At 38.8% G+C, this 21,208-nt stretch overlaps 2 protein-coding genes across 6 annotated transcripts in view; both read left to right on the top strand.

Annotated features, from left to right (window-relative positions):
* LOC107552785 (lymphocyte antigen 86-like) overlaps positions 1–914 on the top strand; it is a 1,711-nt gene extending 797 nt beyond the window's left edge. Inside the window, exons 2-5 of the mRNA XM_016234776.1 lie at positions 207–293; positions 378–512; positions 612–664; positions 745–914. Coding sequence (XP_016090262.1) covers positions 207–293; positions 378–512; positions 612–664; positions 745–828 — 359 coding nt within the window. The 3' untranslated portion in view covers positions 829–914. The remainder of the gene's footprint in view (positions 1–206; positions 294–377; positions 513–611; positions 665–744) is intronic.
* Positions 915–7,603: 6,689 nt separating this feature from the next.
* The window catches only part of LOC107552789 (ras-responsive element-binding protein 1-like), a 66,713-nt gene continuing 53,108 nt past the window's right edge, over positions 7,604–21,208 (top strand). For 3 of the 5 annotated variants that reach the window (XM_016234784.1, XM_016234782.1, XM_016234780.1), the window contains exon 1: positions 7,920–7,980. Coding sequence is in view for 1 of the 5 variants with exons in the window: in XM_016234783.1 (XP_016090269.1) it covers positions 7,941–7,980 (40 nt within the window). In the remaining 4 variants the exon portion in view is untranslated. Of the gene's footprint in view, positions 7,981–9,180; positions 9,226–21,208 lie in introns of those variants that run through there. The other 2 variants (XM_016234783.1, XM_016234785.1) reach the window with 2 other exon arrangements.

The following is a 21,208-nucleotide window of genomic DNA, read 5'->3' as shown; positions in this document are numbered from 1 at the left end:
ATATATATATATATATATATATATATATATATATATTTAATGTTTTGCGCTTTTGTGTGTTGTTTGATTGAGAGATGTCAATCATTTACAGGAACTACCAATTGTCAGTAAATTTAATTCAGTCATTTAATTAATTTGATCTTTCTTTTATTTTCATCCTAAAATGTATAGTGAATTGCTTTCATTTTCCCATTTCATTGTCTCAGACCCTTTGCAGGATATAGGTTTCACTCTCCTGCCTTGCCCTGAGAGATTAACTGATCTCATAAAAATCAGATTGGCCTTGATTCTGAGTGAGTTTTCATCTTTGCACATAAATATTACGTTTCAGATAAATGACATGAAGCCGTCAGGCAATAAATGTGTGTTTTCCACAGGGCAGTCCATCGATGAGCTTTATTCATCATATGAGCTGTGGCTACACGGGCAAAAAATGCCTATCTTGAATCAGGACGAGCCCCTCTGTCTTCCTCACTTCCCACGTTTCAAGTTTTGTGGAAGCAGGAGAGGAGGTGAGCATCGAAAGAAAGTTGACGGTTACCTTTGACAGTTTTATAATAAACAGATTGCAATATTATTGGGAATAACATGTCAAATTTTGATTTCTCCAGAAATCATCACCGTTGAGTCATCATTTAAGTCAAAAACAAATATTCCTCTAAAGGTTTGGTTTGTATATTCCATTTAAACACCTAGGCTTTGATTCACTGTTGATCCATATGTCTGACGTGTGTTTGTTCACAGGCTAATTTTGATCTTAAACTACGTGCGATAAATCAAGACGGCTTCCTGATTGCCTGTGTGAACGCAACTCTCAGCTTTCATTGATCCTTTAAGACCAGAGGACCTGTACTTCATCTGAGAGCAACTGTGAAATCTATCACATTATGTTAATTGTATTACATAGTGTTGAACTCAGGTGTTGTTCTTATATTACTGCATTTGGGACACTAATTGGTGTTTCTTCAGTTGCGGAAACTGAGTGAATGTCAGCATGTGTTCATGATTTTTGATGCTTTCAGATGATTTTATAGATCGTTAACTCTTCTAAAACTATAAAAACCCAATGAAAAGGAATGAAAAAGGAAAAAGAAAGAATTATTATGTTGAAAGTCTATATTTTAGTGCTTTTGCCAGTAAACGCAAAGTTAGGGAGCATGCAACTGTTTTGTGAAAAAACACAAAAGCACTGCGATAGGCTATATTTTCCCAATAACAATTTATTCTCCATCTCCACACTGTAAATTTTACGGTAAAAAAACGGCAGCTGTGGTTGCCGGAATTTTACCGTAAAAAATATGGTAGCAACGTTTTAGGTTTTACATTTTTAACTTAAATTTACAGTTAAATACCGTAATTTCATTAACTGATATAATGTTAATATACCAACCTATTGAAGTACTGAAATCTGTTTTGTAGCTTTGTAATACACTGATAACCACCAAATGCAGGAGGTGATGAGAAAGTCACACGATGAACCAAAGCCCATCACAAGCAGCTTTTAAATAATAACATATATAGAAGTGCACAGAGTCATTCACACAAACACTAAACACCATCACGGTAACACACATGAAACTGAAATAATGCAGTAAACATTCATTTAACAACATTAGGTGTAACACACAACCCTAATATACAAAACTGATAAGAAAAAAACATAGTTTTTTCAACAAAAAAACATCAAATTTGAAATGTAACGCAGGGAATTCTGGGAATGTCCATTTACGGTTATTCACTGTAAATTATACGGTCTTTTTCACTTCCAAAAATGGTATACTACCGTAAAATTAATGTCCAATACATGTAACGTCCAATACAGTTTTTCACCGTATATAGTAGGGGAATTTACCGTTAACCATTTAACAGGTTTTTTCTGTAGCATTTTTACAGTCTTTTACCGTTAAATTCACGGTCATTTTTTACAGTGTTCCCATTACAGTATATTACATATGATCTGTGAATAAAACAAAGAAGCGTCAAGGTAAATATCACATACCATATCTTTATTATCGATCAAGCTTTTATTTTCAATCAAGCTGTAATTTCCTCAAATTATGGAAAATTATTTAATTTAATGTTAAAAGATTTTCATCACAGAATGCTGTTAAACATAATGCACAATTTGAGTTATGGTGGAAATGACACTGCGTTAGAAATTTTCTTGACTTTCCAGAAAAATAACAGTAACAGATTGTGCAATGTATGTGTACGGCTCAAACTCAAACCAATGGCTGAGAGCCTCTGATTTATATGGGTAGCAATATTAAATAAATATACAAAATTAACTAAATGTTCTTAAACAGGTTGTAAGTCTTTGTCATCAGTAGCGCTTTACATTATTTTTATTTTTAATGCATATTTGTCTACAAATATCAACAGTTTAAGGGTCATTTTTGTCAGGACTGGCTTGTTATAGTTAACTGAAACTAAAACTAAAACTAAAACTAAAACCATGAAAACAAAAAATGTTGCTTGAAATAAAATGAATGTTAGTTTAAAGGTATAGTTCACCCACAATGAAAATCCTGTCATTATTTACTCACCCTCAAGTTGTTCCAAACCTGGATGAGTTTATGAGATATTTGGTAACCAAACAGTTGCCGGAAGCCATTGACTTCCAGACTAGGTTTTTTTTCCAGTAGTAGTCAATGGCTACCAGCATTCTTCATATCTTCTTTTGTGTTCAATAGAAGAAAGAAATTCATACAGGTTTGGAACAACTTGAGGGTGAGTAAATGATGATATATTCATTTTGGGGTGAACTATCCCTTTATATCAAATTAAATATAAAAACGTTTTATTTCAGCTAGTTGCCAAGGCAACATTTATGTTTTTAGTTTACTAACCCTAACTTGATGTACTAAAATACAACGACATATAAATACAATTAAAACCAAAATAAAATGAATAAAAACTAGAATATATAAAATGACAACTACTACTAAAAATGACACAAATCACAAAATGACTAACTTTAAATTAACTTTACTAACTTTAGCTAAAATTGAAATAAAAACGAAACAATGTCTAAATGATTCAAAATATTAATAAAAGTATATTCGTATATAAATGACACGAATGTAACCCAGCGCAATCCTGACTGTGACCAATAGATGGCGCCATGACCTCTTCTGCTCCGCCGCTTCACTCTCATCCTCTCACACTCACAGCACTGCTGAGGAGCTAACCATGCACTGATGCTCCCTTCAAAAAAAGTTTTTGTTTTATTGTTTTAGACGTTTTAGATTTTGTCCTAAGAACGCATGCAACAGATACATAAATTAATGTATACTGAATGAAGAAGTGAAAAGTGATTTTTTTTTAATTTAACACCACATTTAATAGCAAACAACACAAAGTGCAAAGTTCTTGCCCATTCATAATGACAGCACATGCATTCATCACATACCTTCCATTCATGAGGAGTGATGAGGCCTGATGAGCTAGAGACAAACAGTCCTGATGCACACATGAAAAATTCAACAGGCAGATCTGGTTGAAGTGTCTTCTCACGACCTCAGAGATTAGATCTGCCTCCTTCCGTATTTCAGATACATTTACTCACTTATTTTCGCTTCATACAGACCAGAACTTCCATCACGAAAGCATTGCATAATAATTCTGAGCTGTACATCACATGCACATACTTCAGTGTTTTAACAGTGAACTGTTCACTTTTTGAGAAAACGAAATTCATTCCAGTCTGTGCTTGAACGTTTCATCACAGCTGTTTTGATTCCTAATACAAGGTGAGGCTTTTATTGAATGTGGTCGAACTGGAATTAGCAGACAGCATTAGAAAGATCAAAAATAAGTCCTGAGCCATTTAAAGGCATCTAACATGGAAAGCTTTTAGAAAGTGTTTACGTTTTTTTCAGAGAACATTCAAAAGTAACATTCTCATAATGTTTGCAAAATTCTAAAACGGAATATTTCCTTAACGTTCATATAGCCAAGAAAAAAAAAACATTAAGGGCATTTTTAATTTTTTTTAAACATTTAAAAAAAGGTTGTTTTCAATGTTTAGAGCACACTCACGTTTTCCTAACTTAATGATAACATTAGCAAAACGTCCTCAGAATACATTGTTCTTAGCTAGGTAGGCATAGGAACAGCTATCATTATTAGCAATGCAGTGCAATAGTTAACTGTTCAACTGTTCATGTTTACCTACATTACAATGAGGAAAAACCAGGGATGTTTTAATGGCTGATAAATGCACAAACATGAATATATTTAGCACATCATTAGTGATAACTGAATTACTTGTTCAGGCCCACACAGTAACCAAAAAGCAACGTAAAGGGAGCAGCAGCACAAACGACTGTTAGCCAAGAATCATCCATCACCAAGGGAAACCTGTTTTTTCACTTCTTCTCCAACCACCCGTATCTTTGAAGAAGCTAAAGAGTCTGCTGGAAGCAACAAAAGCAACCTTCGCAATGCATTAGCATGTGCTTATTTAAAATCGGCCTTGGTGTAGTTTTGCCACAGTTATTGCTCTAAATCCATGCGCTAGATTCTCTTTAAGCAAGCATGTTGTGTGCTAGCATGAGAAGTTCAGTATGTTGCAGCTTCGTCCAGGAGAGCCCTTTCCATTAAAGTCTGATTACAATGACTGTTCAACTGTTCATGTTTACCTACATTACAATGAGGAAAAACCAGGGATGTTTTAATGGCTGATAAATGCACAAACATGAATATATTTAGCACATCATTAGTGATAACTGAATTACTTGTTCAGGCCCACACAGTAACCAAAAAGCAACGTAAAGGGAGCAGCAGCACAAACGACTGTTAGCCAAGAATCATCCATCACCAAGGGAAACCTGTTTTTTCACTTCTTCTCCAACCACCCGTATCTTTGAAGAAGCTAAAGAGTCTGCTGGAAGCAACAAAAGCAACCTTCGCAATGCATTAGCATGTGCTTATTTAAAATCGGCCTTGGTGTAGTTTTGCCACAGTTATTGCTCTAAATTGCAGCTTCGTCCAGGAGAGCCCTTTCCATTAAAGTCTGATTACAATGTTTCATTTTTCAATTGTGGACATTTTGATTTGCTGACAACTAATTGAACGTGTTATGTTGTGACGGAGCGGCCTGCAGTGCAGTGTGGGATGGCTCAGACCGCGCCGCTGCGGAGGTATTCTTTCAGGCTCGTTCTCAGAGGATAAAGGAAACCTTTTGTTGCTGTGAAGGGTTGTTCCCTAGCAACAGGGTTGCATTTGGAAGCCTAGGTAACGGTCAATAAATAACATCACTCTCAAGTTTCGGCTAGTTTGGAGATGGAGGTCTCGCTGCATCTTGTCTGAAGATTTGTAGGCCTTTCAGTACGTGCTTTAACCTGTCATCCTGTGTAGGTGTACACTGTAAAAAAATGACCGTGAATTTAACGGTAAAATACTGTAAAAATGCTACAGTAAAAACCTGTTAAATGGTTAACGGTAAATTCCGCTACTGTATACGGTGAAAAACTGTATTAGACATTACATGCAATTTTACGGTAGTACACCGTTTTTGGAAGTGAAAAAGACCGTATAATTTACAGTGAATTACCATAAATTGACATTCCCAGAATTCCCTGCGTTACATTTCAAATTTGATGTTTTTTTGTTGAAATAACTGTTTCTTCTTAGTTTTTTCTTATCAGTTTTGTATATTAGGGTTGTGTGTTACACCTAATGTTGTTAAATGAATGTTTATTGCATTATTTCTGTCACCGTGATGGTGTTTGGTGTTTGTGTGAATGACGCTGTGCAGCTTCTATATATGTTATTATTTAAAAGCTGCTTGTGATGGGCTTCGGTTCATCGTGTGACTTTCTCATCATCACCTGCATTTGGTGATTATCAGTGGATTACAAATCTACAAAACAGATTTTAGTTCTTCAATAGGTTAACATTATATCAGTTAATGAAATTACGGTATTTAACTGTAAATTTAAGTTTAAAAACGTTGCTACCGTATTTTTTTACCGTAAATTGTACAGATTTTTTTACAGTGTAGTTTACATGATAACGAACTAAACAAACCATCACTTTAATTGGCTCTTTAGCATATCTGACTCATAGAGTTCCTTGCAAATTACTCTGCAACCATGCAGACTTTTGGAAGGAACGATAAACTGCTCTACCAAGTTATTCATTGACCCAGATAGTGAACTCCTCAAACCGAGGAAAGAAAGCCACTATGGAAATGCCAAACTGTATTTCTTGTTTGATTTGAGCAGTAAGCACGGCTGGGGGTTTGTGTAGTAATTGATCAGAATTACAGAATGATACAGTAGTCAGTCAAGTCTAATATCCAGTATCACAATGGGGCAGCTTTGGCCAGTCTAGCCAGCCTGAGCTGGAGGACAGGGAGGGTCTAATATCCTGCCAGCAGCACCACGAGGAATCAGCAGCTTTAACTAACCACTGACATCAGTCACAACCTCACAGCTGATAAAACCCGGCAAAATCCTCAATTGATTTCTTTTGCCATTTGAAGTCAACTAACATTTGTATTATTTCTCAGCCTGTTGCATGCCAGACCAAAAACTTTCCTAATGTAATGTTCTGAGCATTTTATTAATGCTATATTCACCTTTATCACTAACTTCAGGTGTTTTGATTGTCTTTGTCATTTACTCTGTACATTTTCTCCTTTTTAAAGTGGTTCTGCACTACTTTGCAAAGATGCTTTAGCAATATGAACGAACAACTATTTGTCATGCCAATAAAACTCTGAACTATAAAATCGATTAATACAAGTGCAACTAATAATAATCATTTGTATTTTTTATATTTGGTTCATTAAATTGTGCTGTTATTTAATGAATACCTTTTTGCGATTTTTATTTCCGTTTTATATGAATAAAAACAATTTCTATTCTTCATATTTTATGTAGCGTTTTTTTATTTATTAATTATTTGTTATTTTGTGTTTTCCCAACCATTAATACAGATAATTTGCCAAAATGTACTATGACTATTTTTTTTACATTTCTGAATAAATGATTCTTTTTAAATAATAATAATTTGAATAGTTTGGTTGTATTTTAAACAAACAACAACAACAATATTAACAACTTGTATTGCTTATACTTTTATATTAGTGATGTTATTTAATTATTTTATTGGGTTAATGATTTATCAAGATTGACTACTATGCTTATTATTATCTAACTTCATTTTACTTCCAATGGCCTTTCTTTTTACAGATAATTTGCCAAAATGTACTATGACTATTTTTTTTACATTTCTGAATAAATGATTCTTTTTAAATAATAATAATTTGAATAGTTTGGTTGTATTTTAAACAAACAACAACAACAATATTAACAACTTGTATTGCTTATACTTTTATTTACCCTTTTTATTAGTGATGTTATTTAATTATTTTATTGGGTTAATGATTTATCAAGATTGACTACTATGCTTATTATTATCTAACTTCATTTTACTTCCAATGGCCTTTCTTTTTATATATATATTTTGTCTTTATTGTTTGAAATGGAGTTGTGTGTGTCTCTCTAACCACACCACGCACTGATCAGATGCACTGCTCTGTGTTTCGAGTATTGTTTCGGAAGAGTTTGTGAAAGAGCAGGTTAAGTTGTGTGTGGGATGCTGCAGCTTCAGTAACGCGTCCCCTTGGAGACTAGAGCAGGAGCAACACGTGATTCTCCGCCTTACTGATCCGCTTTAGAGAGAGAGAGAGAGAGAGAGAGAGAGACGCGGTGGGAGGACAGCGAAATGAGCGTTTTCCTCTCTCCTCCCTAAAGCATCTCGGCGTGGGGGGAATCTGGGAGAGTGGGCAACTCAAACACAAAGTTGACGAACTTTGCACATCTTTTACAAACGCCATTTTGATTCCTCTCCGGAACAACTTTTGCAGCTTCTTTCTATCTTTTTTTTTCTTTCTCTCTCTCCTCACCATCATCATCATCATCATCATCATGTCTCGGCGAAAGCAACCCAACCCTAACAAAGTCAAGCGTAAGTTACTCGGCTGTCCTAAACACTGCTGTTTTGGTTTGCTGTGTATATTTGATGTTCTTCGGCGTAACTTTGGAGTTGGAGTCAGTGGGAAAGTTAATGCGGAGTAAGAGGACACTTTTTTTTTTTCTTCCCAACTTCAGCTTCCTCGTTGCGCGAGGACAGACCTGATGCTCGCGGACAGCAGCGTTTCTCGCGGACATCGGGCGTGTTTCTGTGCACGCAACTTTGCGGTTATCTTTACTAACTTTTTAGAGCGGTGTGTTAGTTGTTGCATGCGATGGTGGGGTTGAAAGTCTGTGGCTGTTAGCGCGTTAAGCTAACGCGCCGCTGTCGCGCGGAGCATCACATCTTGCGTGCACTTTGATCGCCTCGCCTCGCGCTTCGGTCGACCAACGAAATGGTCGTTTTTGATATATATATATATACATATATCATTAGTTTTGCATGCGTTTTTTGTTGTTGTTGTTGTTGTTGTTGTTGTTTCTAGTTCGACAACAACCTGTTGCGTCACAAAGTTTGTGTATCTCTTTAAGGATGGCCTGTTTTTGATCACAGAAGCGTTCAGGTAAGTTAGTTGCCGAGGTAGTTCGAGTAAAGAAACTTCGTATTTTTTTGTGATTCTGTCACTTTTAGTCGCTGGTTCAGGACTGGTTAAGATGTGCATCATCAAATCAAACGCGTTAGGTGTCCATATGTTGTGTCAAAGTAAGTTTTATTGGTTTGCTGTGTATATTTGATGTTCTTCGGCGTAACTTTGGAGTTGGAGTCAGTGGGAAAGTTAATGCGGAGTAAGAGGACACTTTTTTTTTTTCTTCCCAACTTCAGCTTCCTCGTTGCGCGAGGACAGACCTGATGCTCGCGGACAGCAGCGTTTCTCGCGGACATCGGGCGTGTTTCTGTGCACGCAACTTTGCGGTTATCTTTACTAACTTTTTAGAGCGGTGTGTTAGTTGTTGCATGCGATGGTGGGGTTGAAAGTCTGTGGCTGTTAGCGCGTTAAGCTAACGCGCCGCTGTCGCGCGGAGCATCACATCTTGCGTGCACTTTGATCGCCTCGCCTCGCGCTTCGGTCGACCAACGAAATGGTCGTTTTTGATATATATATATACATATATCATTAGTTTTGCATGCGTTTTTTGTTGTTGTTGTTGTTGTTGTTTCTAGTTCGACAACAACCTGTTGCGTCACAAAGTTTGTGTATCTCTTTAAGGATGGCCTGTTTTTGATCACAGAAGCGTTCAGGTAAGTTAGTTGCCGAGGTAGTTCGAGTAAAGAAACTTCGTATTTTTTTGTGATTCTGTCACTTTTAGTCGCTGGTTCAGGACTGGTTAAGATGTGCATCATCAAATCAAACGCGTTAGGTGTCCATATGTTGTGTCAAAGTAAGTTTTATTGAAAAAGTTTGTCGTTGTGAACTGAAGGAATGGATGAGTCCGCTCGGTCTCTCGGGAGACGGCAGCAGAGCTCGAGCTGCTCAGATAATGGTTGCTAGGCACTTGTGTTCCGTCTCTTGTCCGCCCCCCCTCGGAGAAGCTTCAAGAGAGACGGAGGTAAACGTGGCAAATTCACTCGCTACATTTTGTGCATCCTCCACGGTGTCTGCATGCTTTTAAGACGCTTTGTTGTGCAGTATTTAATCAAGGGTAGGCCTCTAGGGACCATAGATAAAATACTGCAACAGCATTATTTGTGAGTGATATTGCTCGATCAATATCAAGTAACTTACCCAGACACCACTGACACGTCTGCAAGATGTCTGGTAAAGATCGCTTCATCTGGAAAGCATCTGCTGTGCACAAACATCTGCTAGACGTCTTTAAGATGTCAGTTTTACATGCATTCTAAATCTGAAACATCTTAAAGACATCTTCTAAACGTCTATTTGACATCTGACGGGAAACGTCCTGTGCATTCGTCTCGGTACGTGTTCTGTCAGGGTACCCTCTAGACAGATTGGCTAGTTAGTGCATATGTTTGTTGAATGGACAAATGTGTCCTTTATGTGTATTTGGAAATGATCGTACTAATGACTGCCCTGATAGCACTGGTGCATCACAGAGACGTCAGTTTGACATCTGCAAGACGTCTACAGGACGTTTCCCGTCAGATGTCAAATAGACGTTTAGAAGAGGTCTATGATTTAGAATGAATGTAAAACTGACATCTTAAAATGTCTATCAGATGTTTGTGCACAGCAGATGCTTTCCAGATGAAGCGATCTTTAACAGACATCTTGTAGATGTATGTGTGCTATCTGGGTTAAGGGAAGTCATATTTACAAATGGGAAACTCAGAATTCTAGATGATACATGAGTTGCCAAGTTGTGATGTTGAAAGACGTGTGTTGATTTGACATTGTGGAAACGTGTGTGTATGTATATATATATATATATATATATAAGAGATCAGTGAGCGGAGAGCGAATTGGCGTTTATCGCTGAACTTTTACAGTTTTTTTTACATTTAGTTGTGGTACCATCCATGGATAAATAAGTTGGTAGAAATTAATATTTTTCATCATTTTTGGATGTAGTTATTTGGGTTTATTTTTCACAATATAATTCTTTTTTTGTTTTGTTTAGACTACTTCCAGGTTATGTTTCCAACTTGAATTTGTGACATGCCCTAGTAACAAGCACAATATTCAGAGGAACAAGTTTCCCAAGTGCACTCGAAGCCAGCAGTAGTTCCGAAATATAAGCCAAAGCATCAAGTTTTGAGTGTCACCAAGTAACACGCAAACAAAAAGACTTCTGTAATCTCTCGTCTCCAGCTCCACTCCAGGTTTTCCATTGTGCACTCCTCCAGTGAAACACCTTTGACTTTCCAAAACCCCATTCCATGCTCCGCTTCCGCTTCACACCGCTTACATACTTCGGTTCGGCGTGGACTGGTACAAATAATACACAGTCCCAGTACTGCTCGACCAATCGCATTCGATGATGGGGTCGTGGCAAATCAAGAAGTTTCCCTTTGCCTTTTTTTCTTTAAAGGAAGGGAGGAGAGGACGGATCCAGATGAGCAGTTCACATTCCACTATGAAATGCAACACTGGAGACGAGCAGAGTCTCGAGCTGCAGCAATGCACTATCACTACTCGGACATCATGCCTCTCTCCATCTCTAAATATAAGATCTTATGTGATCCCTTAAAATAAAAGCCCAACCTGATGTATTTAGCTGGACCATAATGATGACAGTAAACACATTTTCTCTGTTTTTCCTTAAATCAGTAATGGCAAAGTTTGGTAGCCAGTAGGACCATACAGAGGCCTTGCAGCCAGTCTTAAAGGATCAGCTTGATGATGTTGTGGCTAAAGGAGGAGGATGTTTCCATGTAGTTTTGTTTGTTTCTTCTTTGGCTAAGGCTAATAGGAAAGTATGCTTTATCTTTTTTATTTTTAAAGGCACGTTCTAGAGAGTCTAAAGTATGCACATAATTTGATCTTTGAGCTTCGCTAATGGAGTTTGTGAAGAGTCTAGTGTTGTAGACTCATAGTGAATTAAATCCCAAAGGAAATGGAGATTGATGCTGAACTGTCAGGGAAGTTTTTCAGTGAATAGAAACCCATGCATACTGTCCCAATCTGGTGTCCAGTCCCTCTTGGGATATTTTCCAGGGCTAATTAAATGTATATCACCCTCCCTCGGGTCTCAGTGAGTGTCCGGGGTATTGACATTATCTAAATTCATTATAGTAATTCCCAAGATACCTACACAGCAGGCCTCGGTTGTGGCTGCCAAATGATAAACACTTTACAGCTCTGCTTTGCATCAATGACCTTCTCAGATTTACGTTTCATTTTATTTGATGTTCTATCTTCGAATTACCATCTTACTTGAAATGCTTTCTAAATAACTGATTCCAGATTCAATTGCATGGGGTGCATTTGAAATATTGTGTCTTGTTATACCATTTTTAGCCACTAATATTAGGCAGCTGTACCTGGTTTATGCATTCTTCATCCATTCATTCACGATGTTTTGCTTAGTGCTCTTATTGGTTACTAATGCTATTGAAGTCTAAATGAGACATAGAAAATGTGCAACCTGTGTTATCCTGATGGAGAGGGATCTGCTTTTGGCCCTAGGGCATGATGGGTTGGCCCATTGGCTCCCAGGCTATATTTATCCAGCCTTTTTTAGATAAGATTATATTCCATCTCTCCGTAAGGCGTATAGTTGAGACAGGAACACAGCGGGGGAACAGCTTTGAGTGAGAGATGGAGGCAAATGAGCCCTACGGTGTATTTGTTGGTTCCCCAAATTAGGCGTTTATCCATAAATATTAGGATGATGTTGTACAAGTACACACAATTAACATCACACAAAAGAACTAGATATTCAAACTGACCAACTCATTCAAGAATGGCAGCAATTAGTTAGAGATGCAGAGTTGTGGGTTTAATTGTTGTAGGGGTTTGTTGATTTTATTAGCACACAGATTTACTGGTGTTTTATTAAAACTAGTGGTTTATTTCAGAGTGACACAGGCATGCTTCTGTCTGGACGTCCATACTAGAATAGTGTTGGGTGCTGACACTTTAGCCTCAGCTATATTTGTGGTTGTCCTGGTTGAAGTCCCTCACTGCCTACTGTTTGTTAATGCAGTAAGAAGAATGCAGACATTTCATGAATGCTGCTTTACCTCCTTCTCACCGTGGCTCATTATTGTTAACAGACTGGATGTGTCATATATGGGATTGGAGGCTTAACCTCAAAAATTCAACCAATCCTCTCTGTGATTGCAGGAGATTGTTGTCATGGCCCACACAGGCAGCACTTATCTTTGGCTGTGAAAATATGAAAAACATGTTTGGTTCAGAAACGTGTAGCTGCTGAAGAACTAGCAGTTGCAAAAGATGTAGTTCAAAGCAATTCTGATCTATTCGCTAAGGCAAGCAAATGAATCATTTGCAGGTTGCTTAGAATAAAAAAAGTCTGATAAATTCATAAATGTAAATGTAAGCATCACTATTTTGTTTTTTCAAAACCTTAATTATTGAACTTGTGTACTTTGTATGATGCATTGATATGGGATTGGAGGCTTAACCTCAAAAATTCAACCAATCCTCTCTGTGATTGCAGGAGATTGTTGTCATGGCCCACACAGGCAGCACTTATCTTTGGCTGTGAAAATATGAAAAACATGTTTGGTTCAGAAACGTGTAGCTGCTGAAGAACTAGCAGTTGCAAAAGATGTAGTTCAAAGCAATTCTGATCTATTCGCTAAGGCAAGCAAATGAATCATTTGCAGGTTGCTTAGAATAAAAAAAAGTCTGATAAATTCATAAATGTAAGCATCACTATTTTGTTTTTTCAAAACCTTAATTATTGAACTTGTGTACTTTGTATGATGCATTAAATCATGGCCTGTTGAGGTGAGATGTTACCTTTTCAAATGGTTTATCTAACTCGCAATAAAAAAATAAAAATCCCATAGACTTGAATTAAAGAATGGACCCAAGTCATATCTAGAGACTTGGACCAGTAGGGAAATTGGTGGGGGGTATGAAAGTAGCCCAATTCGGTGTGAAAATCCTGGACCTGGCAACACTGACTCTGGCAACCACATAATAATGTGTTCTTTAAGTGTAATTTGAATCTGGTTTTATTGTTCAACAGCTTTTATTTAAACGTTTCATTCCAATGATTGTCATGCTTTTAAAGTCTGTAGCTGTAGGATTGTTGAGGACTTTTCATCAGAGTACTGACCCAATCATCTGCCCTGTTGACCAGTCTGATGATCAGGCTAATGGGCCATTAGGCCACTGAATGCATATTTTCGACTTTTGACGATGCCTCACAAACACCTCTGAAGCCCTGTTACTGCGGTCTGTCTTATCACCTTTCCCCGCTTCTCCCCCGAGCCGCTCCAACCAGCAAATAATGTTGGTATTTGCTAAGAGTTCAAAGTCTAACCCAACGGCTATCACCGATGTGAAAGAATGCCACAATGGAGGAGAGGACAGGAGGGAGGCAGGGCAGGGAAGGAAAAAAATGGAGCTCTAGCAAGCTGAGAAGAGGAGATGAGAGGAAAGACAGGAAGTGAAACTTTCCTCTTCTCTGAGGTGGAGGGGGAAGAGATGAAGGAAGTGTTCGAACAATAGCGAGTTAGTCGCACGGCTGTTTTCCCTCTCTGAGATTCAGACTAGCCTCGTTTTTATTACTTTTTTTTTTAGAGCTCTCGCTGCTTGTTTCCTCGAGACAAGTGTTTAGGCGAAATCTAAAGCGTTATTTTTTTAGCGTGGGCCGACTGATGCACGGCTCGTTTTCTGTCTCGGCTCTCGTTTGCTCTCTCAAGCCTGAAGCTCTCTCTCTCTCCCTCCCTGCTTGTCCTGCCTCTCTCTTGCTGACTAAACAGTTTTGTCAGCTGGCAGTTGCTCGCAGGATTTGCGATAGCTTCTGGAGGCTGGGACGAGGGGGGAGGGTGGTACTCACAGGCAGCACTTGTTGCTTAGTGGAGCTGGCCGAGAGAGAAAAGAGGGAGGGAGGGAAGAAAGGGTGGAACAGAGAAGACGCGAGTGGTTGCAGAAAGAAAAAAAGAGGCCAGCAGCATCGCACAGCTAGTTTCTGTCTGATTGCGTGTGAGGGAGAGAGGAAGCAAATGATACAGTTGCACTAATGGTCATCTTGAGCTGGAGTTGGGACACCAAAAAGGGTATTTTGTCGTAGCTTCGTTGCAGGTTCTGCATCTGACACGTTTGAGGACATGTAGACAGGCCTTTGTGTAAACGGCACAAATCTGGTCGTCTTATGTCAGGCGCTAATCGAAAGCCGAGAGGTGGCCGTCTGCTCCGCTGGTCTGCCACCCTGCCACTCGACGGATAACAAATATAGCCCGCGAGGATGAGCTGCCTTAATGACATGTTACCTGGCGGCCGCAGTGCATGCTGGGAAAAGATGTAATCCTGAGATGCAGCTCAGCAAATATGACGTGTTGACCGCAGCAGATCTGTTTATGGTCTTTATTGTGTCATTTTTGGGTTGCTCCTTTATACTGTGGAAGATAAATATTGAGTGTGATTACCATTAAGTCAATATGTTGTTTACCAAATTAAATGTTAATTTATATTGTCACTGTACTAAAGTAAATTATGAAAATATTAAATATTTAGCAAAATATAAGCAGTTTAAACAAAAACTAAAAAACACATGATTACAGAAATTATAACAACACAGAAACTGTGACGCGTGATGTCAGGCTTGACAAGAAGATTTATTCTTAGTGTTTGCATTAAACATCATATCAATATCTTAAGTTAACATGAACTTCAAAATCCTTAAAAAAATGTTTAGCTCTCATTGATTTTTTGCCCTCATTTAGCCCTGGTTTAAAAACCCCTGCTTTAAATCATGTGGCTTGAGATGTGGAATTACTGGCAGACAGTAACATGTGCAGAAACCCAAAACACCTAGTGATGCATCTAAATTTTGTGGCCGAAATAGCAAAAAAAAAAAAAAGAGGAATTTTTGGCCAAAACTCAGTGATGCTTAATTATCGCTTCTCTGAAGATGCATTTTGACCATGTCATTGCCTATTTCGTGCATGCTACAATTATCCAAATTACCCTATTACTCAATTACCCAAACTTTATTTTATTTTTTGGCTAAATGAAAACTTCAATTTTGGTTTCAGTACAAAATGTATTTTGGTGCATCATGACTACCAATCTCATAGCAACACCCTGGCATCGTAGCAGTGAGTTTTGCGCTTTCTTTAACTAAAGTGCAGTGTCATAGGAGTGTGTTGTGTTGCAAGTTGTGCTTTGTTTTCAGTCCATCCCTGGTTCTTATTTGAAGTGCCTCCATGTTGAACTTAAAGGGTTAGTTCACCCAAAAATTAAAATTAGCCCATAAATTACTCACCCTCAAGTCATCCTAGGTGTATATGACTTTCTTCTTTCAGACGAATCCGGAGTTATATAAAAAATTGTCTTTTATCTTTCAAGCTGTTTAATGCCACTCAGCGGGTGTTGCATGTATCAGTCAAAAAGAAGTTAAATAAAAAGCGCCCATCCATAAAAAAAGCCGACGTCATCCGCCCGGAGCTGCTTCCGTGTACAACTGTTGGCGCAAGCTACATTAAAGTGATTATTAAGTTTTGAATATGGATATTTTTCTTACAAAATCGCATCGATTCGCTACAAGAGGACTTTGTTCACCCCCTGGAGCCATGTAAGAAAATTTTTTATGGATGGACGCTTTTTATTTAACTTTACTTCTTTTGGACTGATGCATGCAACACCCGCTGAGTGCCATTAAACAGCTTGGAAGATCAAAGACAAGCTTGGAAGCTTCCCTGTAGCTGTTTAATATATATAGCAGATAATTCACAGTCAGTCATCTTCTTCTTCAAAACCGAACCATACACATACCCATCCGCATCCACACCCATATACACACACACACCACACACACACATACACAATGTCCAGCCATCTCATGAGCTGCAAAGGCACTGTTGTTTGTTCTGCAAACACAGGACACACCTCGTATCCACAGAGACTGGAGTGCATGCCCCTAGTCCTGCTGAACCTCAGGCTTGTAAAGATGTCAGACACACACCTTCTTGCAACCTCTTGTGCAAACATACGGGCCTCCACCTGAGAGCATCCCTTTGCACAGCTGCTAAGAGTGTAGGGGGAAGGGAGGATGAGATTACTGGACTGGCCTTGGGATGAAGGCGGGGACACGGGGAGTGAATGAAGTCAAGGAAGGGAGGAAGAACTCAAGGCTTTAAAACTCCACCAGCATTCCTGCTTCACACTTTCTTTTATAAAACTGGTATTGCACCTGCAAGTTTAGACCAAACGATTGGTCACATCTCTGAAACTGACATTTCCACCAGACGCTTTCCAGTCAGGATGGTCTGACTAAGATGCGTGTCAGTGTTACTAAGCTGAAGAACTCTTCCTGAAAGGCACACCCGGTCCACTCTCCCAGAGTCGTCACACCAGGAGAAGAATCACACTCCTCAACGACAGCTCAGCCATTCTGAAATAGCACCAGGCCACACTCCTTCTGTTTAGGGACATCAGCATTAGTAAAGATAGGAGATGCTGATATGCTGGCTACTGTTTCCAAAATAAATGCATCTTTGTGATGGAGCCGGCTGAAATGATGTGGGAGGGGGTTGGGTTAGAGAGGACTAGGGCTCCAAAGTGGGCGCTTAAGCCTAATTTTGGGCTGCAAATTCGAATGGTCAGGTGAAAAGGTAAAGGTGTGTCTGCCTCACTGGTCTGGGGTTAATGGTACACTGTCTAGCTCCCTTGGGAAACAAGGAGTCAATGGGGAAGGCTCTGCTGACGCACCCCTGAGGAGACGCCACAAAAGACAGCGAGCAGGGTTCTTTCTTCCCCTGAAACCTGGCCTTTCCCATCAAGGGCTGTGTACACAATGAGCAGACAGAAACGCTGCCCTCATTCAACACCTACTTCACAGCAAGCCTACACGTTTGGATGTAAATTACCTGTATTTGTTTAAGTTATTATTACTTAATCAAAACAACCCAACTGCAGTTTGATTGATATTACTTGGAATGTGCAATAAAAAAAAACGTGATTTCTGAAAAATAAATAAATAAAAATGGAGTTATTGGTTTTTGCAAATGAACTCTTCATAAATAAATAAATAATTAAATTATATATATATAACGTCCTGCCCAATCTTGTCCAATGAAACAGTGTTTAGCTATATTAAAGGCAATGAAAACAAATATAGTGAAAGTAGGCTATGCTATCCATTATGTGCAAAAAAGGGGCTAAAATCATGTAACATTGTAACATTACAATCAAAAAACAAAAATTTAAAAAAAGCAGAAGTTCAGTTCACTAAACTAAAAATGAATGTAAATAAACACAAGAGCACATATTAGTTGCATTATATTTTGATTACCCCATTACTGCTATCATAAAATACACTTACTTGTATGTTTAAAATTCTACATATGACACAATTATTGCGCTCCTATTCTATTGTGCTCCGTCTGTTTGGCGCGGTGCGGCACTCGTTCACTGAAGTCTGTGAAGTTTAGCGGAGAATCGCATGCGTGAAGGCTCCTGACAGCAAAATGGAAATATTTCCATGACTTTCTAACGTTTACAGATGGAGAATATACTTGTGAAATGTAAGTTATGCACTGATGAAAACGGCACATCTCAAACAGCGCAGGAAACATCTCTGTGCGAGCCGCTTTAAACTATACGTGTTAACTATATCAGTAAAATACCAGTTATTTTAAAGCCCTTAATTTAAAGCACCTCTCATGTTTAGGACAATCTGGATTATGCACTTGCCCCGCAGCATCTCTTTCTGTGTCCTCTTGTTTTTATTCAGATGCGCTCGTATCAAGCTACTGTATTTCGATATAAACAGTATTGCCTCATACCGAATCGCTTATTAAAAATATATCGAGAAATCGTACAAACTCGATATACCACCCGGCCCTATTTAGGCCCATCAAGTTTTCTGCATCTTCTGCAAAAGAGGCTTAATTTTCAATTCGCTGTCAATTAATGTTCTTTTGCTTTTTCTTATTTCTTGTGAGATTCACTCACCAAGTGAACTAACCTGAAACCATATCTCCCAATTTTTGCACCCGACCTATTGGCATTTAGCTTTTCTCCTGGGCAATAGCTGGTAGGATCTCGCTGTGTGGCTCAAAACAACTGTTTGTTTGAATGCACTGTAATCCAACCTGTCTGTGCCTGTCAATGAGATTATAAGAGGGGATGAGCGGTAACTGCCACATTGCAAAACATCTTCATCAGTGTTAGTCATCAGAAAACCATTCGGATTCATCTCTTTTCTCCTGGGCAATAGCTGGTAGGATCTCGCTGTGTGGCTCAAAACAACTGTTTGTTTGAATGCACTGTAATCCAACCTGTCTGTGCCTGTCAATGAGATTATAAGAGGGGATGAGCGGTAACTGCCACATTGCAAAACATCTTCATCAGTGTTAGTCATCAGAAAACCATTCGGATTCATCTACATCATCTAGTTTCCGTCCAACCAGAGCATCCCACAAAACATGTCTGTCCAAGGAGTGTTATCATTAACCAGGGAGTTAGGACTCCACTTGTGAACTTTGTTACCAAGTGCTTGAGGAAAGTAGAGCAGAGGCAATAATAAACTTAATCAGAGACAGAGAGCAAAGAAGATAACCAGGCTGTTGATTGGCACATCTGGAGAAGACCAGATCAAGGGTCTGTATGAAAGTACAGACTTCACAAAATGCACGTCAGGGTTCTGACAAAATGACTGCTTCGCTCATCCTTGTTGGGTTATGGCTACTACTAGCCTGTATTTTGTGGTTGTGCAAGTTGAAATTGATCAGTTTAGAAATGTCATAAATCTTGAAACTCATGCAGATATTTACAGACACACAAAGGGTCATAATCTTCAGCACGTCAAGCTCAAAAACTTGCAACATTCTCATTTGAATGAAGAGTCCATCTTGTGCCCTTGGTGTTTGATGTGCAAAACGTCTGTTTTGTCTCAATCAGTGTTGCGTAACTGGTCATAAAGTGGGTAGTGTCCCTGTAATGTCTTCTCCTAGATTGCGCTCATTTCATTCTGCCATAATCTCTGAACAAGGTCAGTGGGCTGCTGATAAGTTTTAAAGAAAGTTACAAAGAAATTGACAATCCTACAGTGCATGTAGAAAACTAATGTCACAAGACTTGTTGCACTTTTGCATTGTTCTTCAGGCTTTTAGACCACCATAGATTTGTTCCCAGATTTCAGGTGTGAATTCGTTTAAATTCTCGACTGATGATGATTGGTCGCTTTTCGAGCCGCGCGTCTGTGTTTGTGATTCAACCGCGTGTTTCTTGGCTTGCTAAGGAAATGGCCTATCCCACAAGGCTGTGTGAGTCTGTTAAACCTCTGCAGAACAGGAAACGGTGGATACTGGATGTTTTTTTATTCAGGTTCTCATAATTATAATAACTATTGTGCTACATTTAGGGAATTGTTCATCAGAGCTAGTGAAGTAAATGGTTTCAGGGGAAAGCAGGCAGGAAAAGTACTCCTCAGTACTCCTGCTAATCTGGCTCTTTTGTTAGTGGTAAACATTAAATACTTAATCAGGTCATGCTCTAAGAACCTCTCGCCAAGAAAAAAAGTATTTAGAGCTCAAAATCAGTGGAGGAAACCAGAACTTTTTCCTTTTGAGTCGTGTGACCATTTCGGCTAAGCCTGCTAGCCTTTGTTTAAAGGTTGTAATTGTCCCTTCCTGTGTGTTTTAACCCATTTTATCCTTTCAGGACCTCACAATGTTGAGGGCTGTCACCCACCCACCAATCTGTACCCACTCTGGTGCCGCCTTACATCAGATGGGACCCTCTTTATCTAGTGTGTGGGCAAACATTAAGGGGGCCTGTAGAGATGGAAATGAGGCCTTTGCGGTCCTGCAGCCGAAATGCTGGTGCCCTAACGCCTCTACAGACTGTCATGAAATTACAAAAGAAATTGGTCTGTAATGACCACCTGTCCTTTGACTGCTGCTGGGCTTGTGTACTTACTTTAATTTCTGTACCAGCTGATGTCATTGAGATTCATCATCTAAAGGAGGTTTCAAGCTAATTGACGCTTAAAGGACAATGCAAGCATGAATAACGGCATGTTGTGATGTCTAGTGGATAACATTGTACATTTGTGTACTTTACTCCCAAATGGAGTCTTTTGAGTTATACATAATCGTGTAAATACGTATTGGGATAGTAGGTGATACTTTTTTTTTTTGAAGCTGAAACACTTAGTTGTAATTAAAGTATTTAAATGCACAATTAAAATTGCTACATAACATAGAAGGGTTGGAGCTCCAAATAACATGATATTTAATTGTTGTTTTCACCAGCTGTACAGTAAAAATCTAATTAAGTCAGATTTGATGTCTTTTCATGATGACTAAACCACAAAAGGCTGTGTAAAATGGACTATATAAGTACTATAAAGTATAATCTGCTGACTATTTGTTTTAAAGTATTGCATGTGAGGCGTCCGCAATACAAGATAAATGTTTTTCATACCGCAGATCCATTTGCAGTGTTATGCTAAATCAGGGCTGCCCAAACTCGGTCCTGGAGGGCCGGTGTCCTGCAGAGTTTAGCTCCAACTTGCCTTAACACACCTGCCTTCAAGTTTCTAGTATGCCTAGTAAGAGCTTGATTAGCTGGTTCAGGTGTGTTTAATTGGGGTTGGAGCTAAACTCTTCAGGACAC

Source organism: Sinocyclocheilus grahami, unplaced genomic scaffold (assembly GCF_001515645.1).
Source record: "Sinocyclocheilus grahami isolate Dianchi unplaced genomic scaffold, SAMN03320097.WGS_v1.1 scaffold458.1, whole genome shotgun sequence".
Taxonomy (NCBI): Eukaryota; Metazoa; Chordata; class Actinopteri; order Cypriniformes; family Cyprinidae; genus Sinocyclocheilus; species Sinocyclocheilus grahami.
This window is presented reverse-complemented; position numbering and strand designations above follow the sequence as displayed.